Source organism: Rhinoraja longicauda, chromosome 5 (assembly GCF_053455715.1).
Source record: "Rhinoraja longicauda isolate Sanriku21f chromosome 5, sRhiLon1.1, whole genome shotgun sequence".
NCBI lineage: Eukaryota > Metazoa > Chordata > Chondrichthyes > Rajiformes > Arhynchobatidae > Rhinoraja > Rhinoraja longicauda.
The window spans coordinates 24,278,580-24,293,581 of NC_135957.1; the positions used below are offsets into that span (position 1 = coordinate 24,278,580).

Below are 15,002 nucleotides of genomic sequence, written 5' to 3' on the forward strand. Positions count from 1 at the left end.
GATTTCTAGAGCCACTTTCTTAAGTACCCTGGGATGCAGACCATCAGGCCCTGGGGATTTATCAGCCGTCAGTCCCATCAGTCTACCCAACATCATTTCCTGCCTAATGTGAATTTTCTTCAGTTCCTCCGTCACCCTAGGACCTCTGTCCACTAATTCATCAGTCTGAAGAAGGGTCTCGACCCGAAACGTCACCCATTCCTTCTCTCCCGAGATGCTGCCTGACCTGCTGAGTTACTCCAGCATTTTGTGAATAAATACATCTGGGAGATTGTTGGTGAAAGTACCTGTTCAACTCGTCTGTCATTTCCTTGTTCCCCATAATAAATTCACCTGCTTCTGTCTTCAAGGGACCCACATTTGTCTTAACTATTTTTTTCCTCTTCACGTACCTAAAGAAACTTGTATTATCCTCCTTTATATTCTTGGCTAGCTTACCTTCGTACTCATCTTTTCTCCCTGTATTGTCTTTTTAGTTATCTTCTGTTGCTCTTTAAAAGACTCCCAATCCTCTGGCTTCCCGCTCATCTTTGCTATGTTATACTTCTTCTCCTTTGTTTTTTTATACTGTCCTTGACTTCCCTTGTCAGCCACGGTTGCCTCTTACTCCCCTTAGAATCTTTCTTCATCTTTGGAATGAACTGATCCTGCACCTTCTGTATTATTCCCAGAAATACCTGCCATTGTTTTTCCACCGTCTTCCCTGCTAGGGTATCTTTCCAGTCAACTCTGACCAGCTCCTCTCTCTTGCCTCCATAGTCCCCCTTGCTCAACTGCAATACTGACATTTCGGATTTTCCCTTCTCCCTCTTAAATTGTAGATTAAAACTGATCACATTATGATCACTACCTCCTAATGGCTCTTTTACCCTGAGTTCCCTTATCAAATCTGGTTCATTACACAACACTAAATCCAGAATTGCCTTCTCCCTGGTAGGCCCCAGTACAAGCTGCTCTAAGAATCCTCTCGGAGGCACTCCACAAACTCCCTTTCTTGGGGTCCATTACCAAGCTGATTTTCCCAGTCTACCTATATGTTGAAATCTCCCATAACCACTGTAGCTTTACTTTTGCGACATGCCAATTTTAACTCTTGATTCAATTTGCACCCTATATCCAGGCTACTGTTTGGGGCCTGTAGATAATGCCCATTAGGGTCTTTTTACCCGTACAATTCCTCAGTTCTGTCCACACTGATTCTACATCTCCTGATTCTATGTCACCCCTTGCAAGGGACTGAATATCATTCCTTACCAACAGAGCGACCCATCCCCTCTGCCCACCTGTCTGACTTTTCGTTAGGTCGTATACCCCTGAATATTCAACTCCCAGCCCTAGTCTTCTTGCAGCCATGTCTCTGTAATTCCCACATCATACGTGCCAATATCTAACTGAGCCTCAAGCTCATCCACTTAATTTTTTATACTTCGTGCATTTAAATACAACACTTTAACTTTGGTATTCACACCGGTCACTATTGGCCCTGACCGTACTCTCTTATCCCTTTTCGAACTTTCCTTCCCATTAATTTGGGAGTCTTTTGCAACTTTTCCTGTAAGGTTAGGTTGGAAGATTACGACTACACCCTATCTTATGGGAGGACTGTTCAGTAGTCTGATAACATCAGGGAAGAAGTCATTCCCAAAACTGGTCGTACATGGTTTTTTTTCTTTTCTGCCCAATGGGAGGGGAAGAGGGAATATCTGAGGTCAAAATAAAAGCAGTATAAAATGCAGATGGAGTTGATGGTGGGGAAGCAGGGCTGAATGATGGATCAGAGTACATCCACGCTCTCTGCAATTCCTTGCCGTCTTGGGAGAGTTTTACAAAACCAACCCAAGGTAGTATTCTTGCTAGGTGATCTGCAGAAGTTGGTAAAGGACCTTGCAGTATCCTAAGGAAGTAAAGGCATTGGTGTGCTTTCTTAAGAATTGATCCAGGACAAACTGTTGATGAAATTTTATACCTCGGAACTTGAAGTTCTAGACCATCTCCACTTCAGCACAATTCATGTTAATTAGAGCAGCACCTCGTCTCCTGAAGTCAATAATTAGCTCCTTCATCTTGACTTTGACCAATCTCGTCACTACTTTCCAAATGCGCTGCTATAACATCTTTAATAATCGACTCCAGCATCTTCCCCACTGCCGATGTAAGGCTAACTGGTCTATAATTCCCAGTTTTCTCTCTCTCTCTCCTTTCTTAAAAAGTGGAGTTACATTGGCAATCCTCCAGTCCATAGGAACTGATCCAGTCGAGAGAACATTGGAAAATGATCACCAATGCACTACCTCCTTGAGTACTCTGGGATGCAGACCATCAGGCCCTGGGGATTTAGTCCCAAGTTTACTTAACACCATTTTCTGACTAATGTGGATTCCCTTCAGTTCCTCCCTCCCACTAGATCCTCGGTCCCCGTGAAAGAGTTAATGGCTATTAACTTTGCATGATGGGATGCTTGGCCATTGTCTGCAAACCTGCTTGTATGCTTTTGGGGCGTCTATATTGTTGAAAGTGGAGGAATGCTAATTGCTCATGAGGATGTGTCTGGTAGCTGAAACTTACAATCCCTGGAAACCACAGAAATAATAAAATGGTAGAATGAATGAACAGGATGAGCCTGAACTTTGGGTCCAGAATAGCTGATGTTTGCAAAATTGCACCAGGCAGGATACAACTATGTGATTTCTAAAGCTTGAATGCCAGCTTCAACACTATATCCTGTAAATGCCTGGGAAGGATGTCTGGGAAAGACGATGGACAATGCTCTCGCTAAGATTAGGATGTGGTTAACTGTTGACTACTTGTGGGAGTGTGTAAACACGACCCTCTGTGGTACGATAAAGGTCCTTACATTCGAGTAATGACTTGTGTGGAATATTTTATGACTGTAGGGTGTCAAGTATATTGTGTTTGATACAGTTTGTGATTGATTTGAAGGAAATGTTGTTAAACATTCTTGCTGCAAATTCTGTATAAAAATGCTGCAAAAATGCTGTATCTTTGAGTGGAAGCATGGGGAGTGCTAAGTATACACCCTTAGCACTGGTCCCTCCCCCCCCCCCACTCCCATCTGATGATAATTAAAGCTTTGCTTGGTTTACCTTTAACTGTTTATGTTGTTGTTTAAGAAACGAACTTTAACACCCGAGTATTTCTGGGAGATTGTTTGTGAAGACAGAACCAAAGTACTCATTTAACTGTTCTGCCATTTCCTTATTTCCCAATATAAATTCACCTGTCTCTAACTGTAAGGGACCTATATTCGTCTTCATTAATCTTTTCCTTTTTACATACCTAAACAAACTTTTACAGTCCGTTTTTATATTCCCCGCAAGCTTTCTTTCATGCTCTTTATCCCCCCACTTAATTAACCCCCTTGTCCTCCTCTGTTGAGTTCTAAATTTTTCCCAGTCCTGTGGTTTGCCGCTTCTTCTGGCCAATTTATTTGCCTCTTCCTTGGCTTCAACACTATCCTTGACTTCCTTCGTCAATCACGGATGAGCCGCCTTCCCAGTTTTATTTTTTCGCCAGACAGGGATGGACAATTTCCGGAGTTCATCCTTGCGGTCTTTAAATCTTCACCATTGCATCTCCACTGTCAACCCTTTATGTATAATTTGCCAGTCTATCCCAGCCAATTCCCGTCTCATACCTTCAAAGTCTCCTTTATTCAAGTTCATAGATACATAGACAATAGGTGCAGGAGTAGGCCATTAGGCCCTTCGAGCCAGCAACGCCATTCAATGTGATCATGGCTGATCATCCACAATCAATACCCCGTTCCTGTATTCTCCCCATGTCCCTTGATTGCGCTAGCCTTAAGAGCTCTATCTAACACTCTTCTGAATGCATCCAGTGAATTGGCCTCCACTGCTATCTGAGACAGAGAATTCCACAAATTCACAACTTTCTGGGTGGACCCAGTCTCTGAATTAACCGTGTCACTCTCCATCCTAATGCAGAATTCCACCATATTATGGTCACGGTTGCCCAAGGGACAACATTCCTCTACATATTGGTTTAAAAACCCATCCCGTATACATTCCAGGAAATCCTCCTCCTCAGCACTGTTACCAATTTGGTTGGCCCAGTCTATATGTAGATTAAAGACACCCATGATAACCGCTGTACCTTTGTTACACACATCCCATATTTCCTGCTTGATGCTATCCCCAACCTCCCTTCGGTGGTCTGTATACCACTCCAACAAGCGTTTTCTCCCCTTGGCTATTTTGGCTATGGATAGTTAAGATAATTTAGTTCTGTTTAAAGAAACAGCATGGAAACAGGCCCTTCTGCCTACCTAGTCCACGCCAAACATCAATCACCAATTCACACAAGTGAATTATCTCTTTATTATCTCACTTTTGCATCCACTCCCCTATACACTAGGGACAATTTACAGAGGCCAATTATCCTACAAACCCGCACATCTCTGGGATGTGGAAGGAAACCGGAGCACCTGGAGGAAACCCACGCGGTCACAGGGAGTACGTGCAAAGTCCACACAGGCAGTGCCCGAGGTCAGGGTTGAAAGCGTGTCTCCGGTGCTGTGGGACCGGTGCTATCAGCCGTGTCAATGTGGCACCCAGTCCAGTAACTCGCATTTCTAGCAATTTAAAAAGGTTTTCAGATTTTATTCATTTCCTCTTATTTAAATCTCCTCCAGTCATAACTTCATCGCCTCTTTATGCCAAGACCATCACTATGTTCATCCCCTTCAATATTCCCTTTAGTTCTGCCCTCCACATTTTTCCTTTATCTGTAACTTACATCTAGTTTCATTTCTAACATGTTTCTTGTTCTGACAAAACATTAGCTGCTTCTCTTGTCACAGCTACTGCCTGACCAGCTAAGCATTTCAAACATTTTCTGTTTCTATTTAAGGCTTAATTCATCCCTAACTGTTAGGGAAACTCAGCCCTGGCAACTTGCGGGGGGAGGGGGAATCAATATTCCTGTATTCGTATTCATAAACGGAAAGCAAACTTGACTGGCAAGGTGTTTTTTGACGCATCCATCAATTCGGTGAGAATATCTTGTGCATTCCAACGCAAAACCGGCATTATTCAATGAAACAACTTGCGGGGTTATTTACCACAATTCATTTAAAAATATGTATAACTGAGCCAAAAATCATCAATCAGTACCATTATTTCTGCAAGGATAACTGTGGCTAAAAATTCGACACTAGTCAATAGATTCAAGTTATTGTTTGCAGTTGGCCTGTTGTAAACAATTAAGTGCCAGCATTCAGTGCAATTGGGTGCAACTAAGTCAGTTCATCAGTCACAAATGGCCTCTACCTGTTGCCAACAGGCATCCACTTTTAAGATTTATTGTGTGGCATTTATTTTCATCAAGGCCTGCTACAAAAGAAATGTGAAAACCAACCATGCGATAAAAAATACGATCTTTCATGGCACTGAACGGGCATTATTTTCCCTTGCAAACATGCAATTTGATGAAAGCTGGATTAAGCACACCCAACTGATTAAAATACCGCCGTTTTCAAGGAAAACCCCCAATCCCACTGGTTTTAAGCAAAATATGACAATCCGTGCATGTCCCAGCAAAAGGTTATTATTACACAGCCTATTGTATCAGGAACAACACTTGAACATCCATTCAAAAAGTCAAAGTAATTAAAGACATTTCCAAGCATGTATCAGTTGTTACTTTGTGGCAAAACTCCCCACTGGATCCTTTATCCACAATGCTCAAGGTTCACTTGAGAGACATCCATAATCAAGGTCATTGCTCCAGTGCAATACTGAGGAGATACTGTCGCTTTAAAGAAACATTAAACCTAACCCTTGAGTGAAGCAAAAGACACAACGACATACAGAAAAATGGGGAGTCCTTGTATGCTAGACAAATTGCCACTCAACAAACATCACTGCATAGTCAAAAAAAGAAAATGTGCTGGAGTAACTCAGCAGGTCAGGCGATGTCTGACTGATGATGCTTAATGACTCACTGAGTTACTTAGTTTAGTTTTAGTTTAGAGATACAGCCTCGCTTACAGTCTGTCTGTCTTTTCGTCTTTTTTGTTATTTTTAGTGTGTCTTAAAAAGTATGTGTTAATGTTCTCTGGTTTGTTTTATGTGGGGGGTGAGAGAGGGGGTTGGGGGATACTTTTTTCAATCTCTTACCTTGCCGGAGATGCGATTGTTTTCCGGATTGTATCTCCGGTCGCTCTGTGGCCTAACATCATGGAGCTGGCAGCTTTGCTCGAGACTAACTTTGAGCCCCAACGCGGGGCCGTGGACCTACCATCAGAGCCTGCGATCCCTTGCCTGGGATCGACGCTCCAGAGTCTGCGGATTTCAACATCGAGGAGCTGGCAGTCTCAGGTAGAGGCTGATGTCGGGAAACTCCAAAGTCGCAGAAGGTTTGACCAGCCCCGACATAAAAGACAATCCCTAACATAAAAGACAATCCCAAAAGATTTTATAAATACATAAGGGGGAAAAGGGTAACTAGAGAGAAAGTGAGACCTCTCAGGAATAAAAGCAGTCACCTCTGTGTGGAGCCACAGGAGATGGGAAAGGTCCTCAATGAGTATTTCTCCTCTGTATTTACCAAGGAGAAAGACAGTAGGATGGAGGAAATTGGAACAGTCACTGGAAGTGTCTTGCGAGCAGTCAGAGTTACCGCCGAGGAAGTACTGAAGGTACTGTCGTGTTTGAAGGTAGAGAAATCTCCGGGCCCTGATCAGATATATCCGAAGACATTGCAGGAAACTAGAGAGGAAATTGCGGGAGCCCTGGTTGAAATTTATGAGTCGTCCTTAAATACAGGAGAGGTGACAGAGGATTGGAGGGTGGCAAATGTTGTGCCTCTTTTCAAGATGGGCTGCAGGGAAAATGCTGGGAACTAGAGGCCGGTAAACTTAACATCTGTAGTTGGTAAGTTACTGGAGAGTATTCTAAGGGATAGGATATACAGGCATTTGGATGGGCAAGGGCTGACTTGGGATAGACAGCACAGTTTTGTATGTGGGAGATCGTGTCTCACAAATCTGATTAATTTTTTTGAAGACATGAGCAAAAAGGTTGATGGGGCAGAGCTGTAGATGTTGTGTACATGGACTTTAGTAAGACGTTCGACAAGGTGCCATATGGTAGCTGCTCTGGAAGGTTAGATCTCTTGGGATCCAAGGAGAGATAGCTGAATGGATAGCAAATCCGCTCCATGGAACGAAGCAGACGGTGATGGTGGAAGGTTGCTTCTCAGAATGGAGGCCTGTGACAAGTGGTGTGCCACAAGGTTCGGTGCTGGACCCGTTATTGTTTGTCATCTACATCAATGATTTGGATGAGAACATACAAGGCAAGATTAGCAAGTTTGCTGATGATACAAAAGTTAGTGGTTTTTGCAGATAGTGAAGATGGTTGCAGCAGGATTTGGATCGATTGGCCAGATGGGCAGAGGAATGGTTGATGGAATTTTATACAGAGAAGTGTGAGGTGTTGCATTTTGGGATGTCTAACAAGGGCAGGACCTACACAGTGAATGATAAGCCTCTGGGGAGTGTTGTAGAGCAGAATGATCTAGGAGTACAAGTCCTTGAAGGTCGAGTCGCAGGTAGATAAGGTAGTCAAAAGGCTTTTGATCTGCTGTCAAACCAAATTGGGGAGGCACAAGAGCTGCTCGGCAGGGTCGAGACGGAGTGCGGGAAAGTGGGCCTCCACCGCAATGCCAAGAAGCCGAAGTACATGGCGTTCAACGGTGGTGACCATGAGCCTCTTAAAACCAGTGGCGGTGCATCTCTCAAGAAAGTGGATGACTTCAAGTACCTGGGAACGAGGATGCAGAGCTCGGAGAATGACATCAAGGTCCGGAAAGCGCTCGCATGGAAAGCCCTCGATAACATAGAGAAAATCTGGATGTCTCGGATGCCTAAGGGTCTCAAACTAAGATTCTTCCATGCAACTGTAGAGACAATATATTGTACGGTGTGAGGCATGGACTCTCACTCGAGCACTGTCCAAGTCTCTTGATAGTATCTACACTCGAATGCTCATAAAAGTTCAAAATGTCAGTTGGAGGGACCACATCACTAACGCCCAGCACTATGGGGAGATTCCACCTCTGACCAAGAAGATCAGGTCGAGAAGGATGATGCTCGCTGGTCATTGCCACCGCCATCCAGAAATACCAGCAAACAAGGTTGTGCTGTGGGAACCCACCCATGGAAGACAGAACCTGGGACGACCAAACAAGACGATGCTGAAGACGTTGATGGAAGACGCATATGTAGAGACAAAAGAGGAGCTTGCCAGCTGTATGGAGGACAGAGATGTGTGATGCGTCCGTCACCATGCCCGTCGGAAACCAGCACCACTGCGTTGCTAATGTCTTCAACGATTTTAATAAATAATTTTAATTTTTTTAAGGTTTTTGGCACTTTGACCTTCATCAATCAGAGTATTGAGTATAGAAGTTGGGAGGTCATGTTGCAGTTGTATAAGACGTTGGTGACACCGCATTTAGAATATTGTGTTCAGTTCTGGGCACCATGTGAAAGGAAAAATATTGTCAAGCTTGAAAGGGTTCAGAAAAGATTTACGAGGATGTTGCCAGGACTAGAGGGTATGAGCAATAGGGAGAGGTTGAGTGGGCTGAGTCGCCATTCCATGGAGATGTAGGAGGATGAGGGGAGATCTTATAGAGGTATACAAAATCATGAGAAGAATAGATCGGGTAGATGCACAGAGTCTTTTACGCAGAGTTGGGGAATCGAGGACCAGAGGACATAGGTTCAAAGTGAAGGGGAAAAGATTTAATAGGAATCCGAGGGGTAACTTTTTCACACAGAGGGCGGTGGGTGTATGGAACAAGCTGCCAGAGGAGTCTGTGACTATCCCATCGTTTAAGAAACAGTTGGACATGTATGGAGGGTTATGGACCAAGAGCAGGCAAGTGGGACTAGGGTAGCTGGGATATTGTTGGCCAGTGTGGGTGAGTTGGGCCGAAGGGCCTGTTTCCATACTGTATCACTCTATGACTCGGGGTCCGATCGGCCAGCGCGGGGGAGCTGAGATCCCCCCCGATGCGGGAGCTTGAACACCCTGATGCAGAGGGCCCGACCGCCGGCTATGGGAGCCAAGATCGCCCTGTTAACGGAAGGTTCGAGTGCCCCGACCACGGGAGAACAAAGAAGGGAAGAGATTGAACTTTTTTTTCGCCTTCCATCACAGAGAGGAATGTGGAGGAGTCACTGTGGTGGATGTTTATGTTAAAATGTATTTTGTGTGTTTTGTTGCTTTTTATTGGTATGACTGTATGGCAAATCAAATTCCTCATAGGTTGCATAACATACCTGGCTAATAAAGAATGATTATGAAAGAGGCCCTGTAATGTTGACCTATTAGTAGAGACTGTGTAGGAAAATAACTGCAGACGCTGGTACAAATCAAAGGAATATTAGTAGAGACTGATCAGCTATGATTATTCATCAGCTGTATCATCTCAACATCAAATTGATCAAAGGCAATTGAGAGGGCCTCAACGTTCCATCTGCTATATCCATCTTTATGTGGAGGTCTATTGAGCTGATAAATAGAATCACTTCTCAATTATTTGCCAGGGTACTGTGCAACATGAGATAGCGGTGAAAATTGTGAAAGAATCCACCGCAGGTTAGTGTAACAATGCATCCACAACAGTAACGTATGTATCTTGGCTGAAACTCCCCATTCCGGAGGGCAACACCTCCTGCCTTTACTCCAAGGCAGTGCTGCCCCTCAGGAACTTGGGTTACGTTCAGTTGAGATGTTAAAAGCGACACAGATCTTTCAGGGGGATGTCGGAAGAAGAACAATAATGTCCATAATGTCTTGAACAACATTTATTCCACCAACATCGTTGGAAGTAGTCAAATTTTCCTTTATCAGCTGGTGCTTTACGGGATCTCAATGTGTAGAATTTTGCCCAGTCTCTTCCCCATGGTACAGGGCAAAACTATTCAAAAGGTACCAGACGGCAAGCGGTGGGGGTTCCCGAAAGATAAACAGGCAGAGGGCGTGGAGTGAACTTACGTGACAGAAACAGTCCTCGGTGTCGGTCGGCTTGCCCTTGAACCAGGCGCCGCCGCCCGCGGCCCTGCCCAGGAAGAGCAACACGGAGACCAGCGCTGCCCCACTCATCATCGCCCCCGGTTCCAGCATCGCTGCTCCCCAACAGTCTCTGGCTGAATGAAGGGCAGCCGGTTGCTGCCTAATCACTAAGTCGCGGGCAGTAGCCGGAAGAGGAAGTCGGCGGGTTCTAGGACCCCGCGGGGAAACGTGATAGACACAAAGTAACTCAGCGGGTCAGACAACACGGATAGGGGCTGGGATCCTTCTTCAGACTCATGCTTGCGACACAGTATTGACAATAGAGCGAGTGCAGGAGGCGCTGTTTATCAATCCACGAAATATTTGTAACAAAATGAGAATTGATAGCACAGAGCAAGATTTGAACCTATTAGTTATATTGAAATATATTTGTACAGTGATCAATAGTGTATTAAATACTACAGGTTACTCATCGTTTTGAAACCGAAGATGAAATGTTAAAGGTTTGGGGTAGCCCTGATAATAAAGGATATTAGAAGAACCATACGAGGAACAAATCTTGGTCCAGAACAGGAAGATAGCCAAAGATCAAAAGCTTTAGGTGGGGGTGATTTACAAGCTCTTAAGTATAGCCAAACAATGACAGATCAAGATAAAGAAAGTTAGCAAAATTAGTACAAATCAGGAAATTTCAATCTTCATATCTATGGCAGCCTGTGGTTAATTACTAGACTAATATCCAAATGATTGGGCAATTTAACTTTGCAAATCACTTTCAATCCTATCGCAACAGCTGTGAAATCGAAACTCAAATAATTAAATCTGGAATAAAAAATAACTCCTTTCAATAATGGTGACCATGAAACTATTGGTCTGCTTAAAAAAAAATCAACCAGTAGTGTCCTGAGGAAAGAAATCCACTGGCCAAGCTCATGGGAATCTCCTGAACTACCATGGTGGTTGACTCTTAATTGGCTCCTCAGTGCAGGGGCAGTTGGAAATATATCTAATAATTTCTATCTTGCAATGACATTTACCTGGCCTAAAAAATATAAACAAATGTTTTAATATCTAAAATAATTGTCATACAACCGCTATTAAATGGGCAAATCAAAACGTCAGCTTTAATTTGAAGGCGTAGGAAAGAACATCTACCTAACATTAATTTGAAGATGAGTTCATACAATGCATTTGATGCAACTTTCTGAAATAATATTTTGAGGAACAGGCTCTCTTTAATTAATAAGTGATAATTGCATAATTAATAAGTGATAATTGTGTAATTAATATGTTCAAATTTAGTAAGCAGTTAGAGAAAGACAGATCAATTGGAAACAAAAGTTTGAATTTAAAAACAACGTAGTTGGTATGAGGAATGCATGTTACAGGAGATTGAGGAAGTAAAAGCTTTGCTTTGGAAGGGAAAATTTAAACAATTATTTCAAAATTCTCCAAAGTACATCCCAAGTGAAATTAAAAAATGCTCCTTGGGAAAGATAATCCCGATGTGGATAATTAAGGCGGTCAGGTAGAGTATTGTTATAAAAAAGAATATCTAGTGTGGTACTGGGAATATTTTTTGAGTAGCAGTAATATAAAAGCTTTTACATGAGACACAGAGTTACTCTGCTGCTATGACAAACAGCAAGTTGGGCTTCACTGCAAAAGGGCTGGAATCCAAAAGTAAGGAGTTTTTGCAGAGATTGTCGAGAACTTTGACAAGATCTTATTTGGAGTAGAATGTGCAACTTACACAATCTTTCACCCAACCTGTAGCCAAAATATATTGGTAAAAATTATAAAGTCTGAAGAAGGGACTTGACCCAATACATTGATATGCATTCCCTTTCATATCTGTCGTCTGCCCCACTGAGTTTCTCCAGAACTTGAGTTTCGCTCAAGATTCCAGCATCTGAAGTCTGGTGTTACAAATAGTAAAGAATTCCTTGCTTTCATTTAGCCTGTGCTATATATTACTTTAAAAAAAATGTTGCAGGGCTTCCCTGTTGCAAAACTTTATATGCTTTTTTCATAATGGCAATATCCTTATTATCTTCATATTTCAGAAGCATAGATTTGGTACGTTAAACACTTTATATGCTTTTTTCATAATGGCAATATCCTTATTATCTTCATATTTCGGAAGCATAGATTTGGTTGTATCTCATAGCATTTAATCTTTCATGTTTTTATGCGCCCTTCTTACCTTCCTAATTCTCTATCTAATCCAAGGTGTGTTGTTTCCTTTTTGAACCTCCTCCATTCCCTCCTTAGATGCTGCCTGACCCATGGAATTCCTCCAGTACTGTTTTGTTGAAGGTTGCACTGTGACTGTGGATGCTCCAGTTTCTTCCCACATTCCAAAATTATAAATAGATTAATTGGCTACTATAAATTACACTTTATTGTAGATAAAAGTATCAAAGGGGATTACTGTTTCTCTAATATTTTCATGAGAAAGAAAACCATTGCCATTAAGTCTGTGCCAGTCCTCATCAATCCTATTCCCCCATTTATTTATTTACCAGTAATTTATCCTCTTACACATGCCCATAAACATTCTTTGATTTCCTCACTAAATACCTATACAAGGGGTAATATGCAGTTACCAATTAAGCTACCAAATAGCAAATTTCTGGGATGTGGGAAGAAACCAGAACATAGGTTAATGAGAGAGAATGCATTTGAAGGTTTCTGGGGGATAAGGAAATAGGACATGGGATTTCTATGCTGGAAACCAGCATAGACTTGATATGACAGATGAGAGGCATTTGACCTATGTAATCAATCTTCCTAGCATTCCCTAACTTGGTCATTGGTACTGATATGGACCCAAATGAGTGGTTACAAAGGATATTCAGCTGTCACTGTAACATCCTGGATTCTGTGGCACCTGGGAGACAACAGCTGTCCTGCCTTTTCTATCCCAAATCTTTAAATCCAAATCAGTGATTCTATACCTCCATCCCCCACCAGGAAGGTCTTAAAGCCCTCCGTTATGGATAAATGTGAGGTTACCCACTTTGGTGGTAAGAATAGGAAGGCAGATTATCATCTGAATGGTGTCAAGTTAGGAAAAGGGATGTACAACGAGATCTGGGTGTCCTAGTGCATCAGTCACTGAAAGGAAACATGCAGGTACAGCTGGCAGTGAAGAAAGCCAATGGAATGTTGGCCTTCATAACACGAGGAGTTGAGTATAGGAGCAAAGAGGTCCTTCTGCAATTGTACAGGGCCCTAGTGAGACAGCACCTGGAGTGCTGTGTGCAGTTTTGGTCTCCAAATTTGAGGAAGGATATTCTTGCTATTGAGGGCGTGCAGCATAGGTTCACTAGGTTAATTCCCGGAATGGCGGGACTGTTGTATGTTGAAAGACTGGAGCGACTAGGCTTGTAAACACTGGAATTTACAAGGATGAGAGGGGATCTTATTGAAACATAAGATTATTAAGGGATTGGACACGTTAGAGCCAGGAAACATGTTCCCAATGTTGGGGGTCCAGAACGAGGGGCTACTGTTTAAGAATAAAGGGTAGGCCATTTAGAACGGAGATGGGGAAAAACTTTTTCAGTCAGAGAGTTGTAAATCTGTGGAATTCTCTGCCTCAGAAGGCAGTGGAGGCCAATTCTCTGGATGCTTTCAAGAGAGAGCTAGATAGAGCTCTTAAAGATAGCGGAGTCAAGTGATATGGGGGGAAGGCAGGAATGAGGTACTGAGTGTGAATGATCAGCAATGATCACATTAAATGGTGGTGCAGGCTCGAAGGGCCGAATGGCCTACTCCTGCACCTATTGTTTATTGTTTCTTCCTCGACTGCAGAACCAACCAATTTCCCTCTACCAACACTCTCCTCCACCTAGCAGAGCTGGTCCTTACCCGCAACTTCTTTGACTCCTCCCACTTCCTCCAAATCCAAGGCGTAGCTATGGGCACTCGCATGGGCCCCAGCTATGCCTGCCTCTTTGTAGGGTACCCCTTTCTGCAGAGAGACCGTTCTCTCTGCAACTCCCTGGTCAACTCGTCCTTTCCCACCCAAACCACCCCCTCCCCAGGTACTTTCCCCTGCAACCGCAGGAGATGCAACACCTGCCCCTGTACCTCCCTCTGTTCACTTGCACCTTCTCCAACCTCATCCACTGTATCTGCTGTTCCAGGTGTGGTCTCCTGTGTATAGACGAGACCAAGCTCTGGCTTGCCGATCGTTTCGCTGAACACCTCCGCTACCTGATCTCCCAGTTGCTGGACACTTTAACTCCCATTCCCATTCCCACACTGATCTTTCTGTCCTGGGCCTCCTCCATTGTCAAAGTGAGGCCCAGTGCAAATTGGAGGAACAACACCTCATATTTCGCTTGGGCAGCTTACACCCCTGCAGTATGAACATTGACTTTTCTAAATTCAAATAACCCTTGCTTTCCCTCTCTCTCCATCCCTCTCCCTTCCCAGTTCTCCAACCAGTCTTACTGTCTCCGACTACATTTTATCTGTTTGCTTTGTTGTTACCTTCTCCCAGCTAACAATGATCTATACATTTTCCTTGATCTCCATTCTCTTTGCCCTCTTTGCACACCTTCACACTTCCTTATCTATCTATCACCCTCCCCCCAGACGTCAGTCTGAAGAAGGGTCTTGACCCGAAACGTCATCCATTCCTTCTCTCCAGAGATGCAGCCTGTCCCACTTGTTCACTTTGCTGGGAACATTCTACCATGTCTCAAACTTGTTAGACAAAGATAGCAAAGAAATTTGTGCACTAAATTCCCCCAAAATAACATGACTGGATTGGAGCAAAATTTAATAACCCCCAATAATAATTGTGGAAGCAACAGAGTGCAAGATATTTTAAAAAAAACAGAATTCTCAAATGCGTTTGAACATTTTAAATCAGTATGTCACAAGACCAACAAGCTTAGGGGTGATTTTGGATTTAGTTTT

General features: G+C 43.2%; 1 protein-coding gene across 1 annotated transcript in view; it reads right to left on the reverse strand.

Annotated features, from left to right (window-relative positions):
- ero1b (endoplasmic reticulum oxidoreductase 1 beta) overlaps window positions 1-10,332 on the reverse strand; it is a 52,646-nt gene extending 42,314 nt beyond the window's left edge. Inside the window, exon 1 of the mRNA XM_078399129.1 lies at window positions 10,050-10,332. Within this exon, the coding sequence (XP_078255255.1) occupies window positions 10,050-10,178 (129 nt within the window). The 5' untranslated portion in view covers window positions 10,179-10,332. The remainder of the gene's footprint in view (window positions 1-10,049) is intronic.
- Window positions 10,333-15,002: the final 4,670 nt, after the last annotated feature.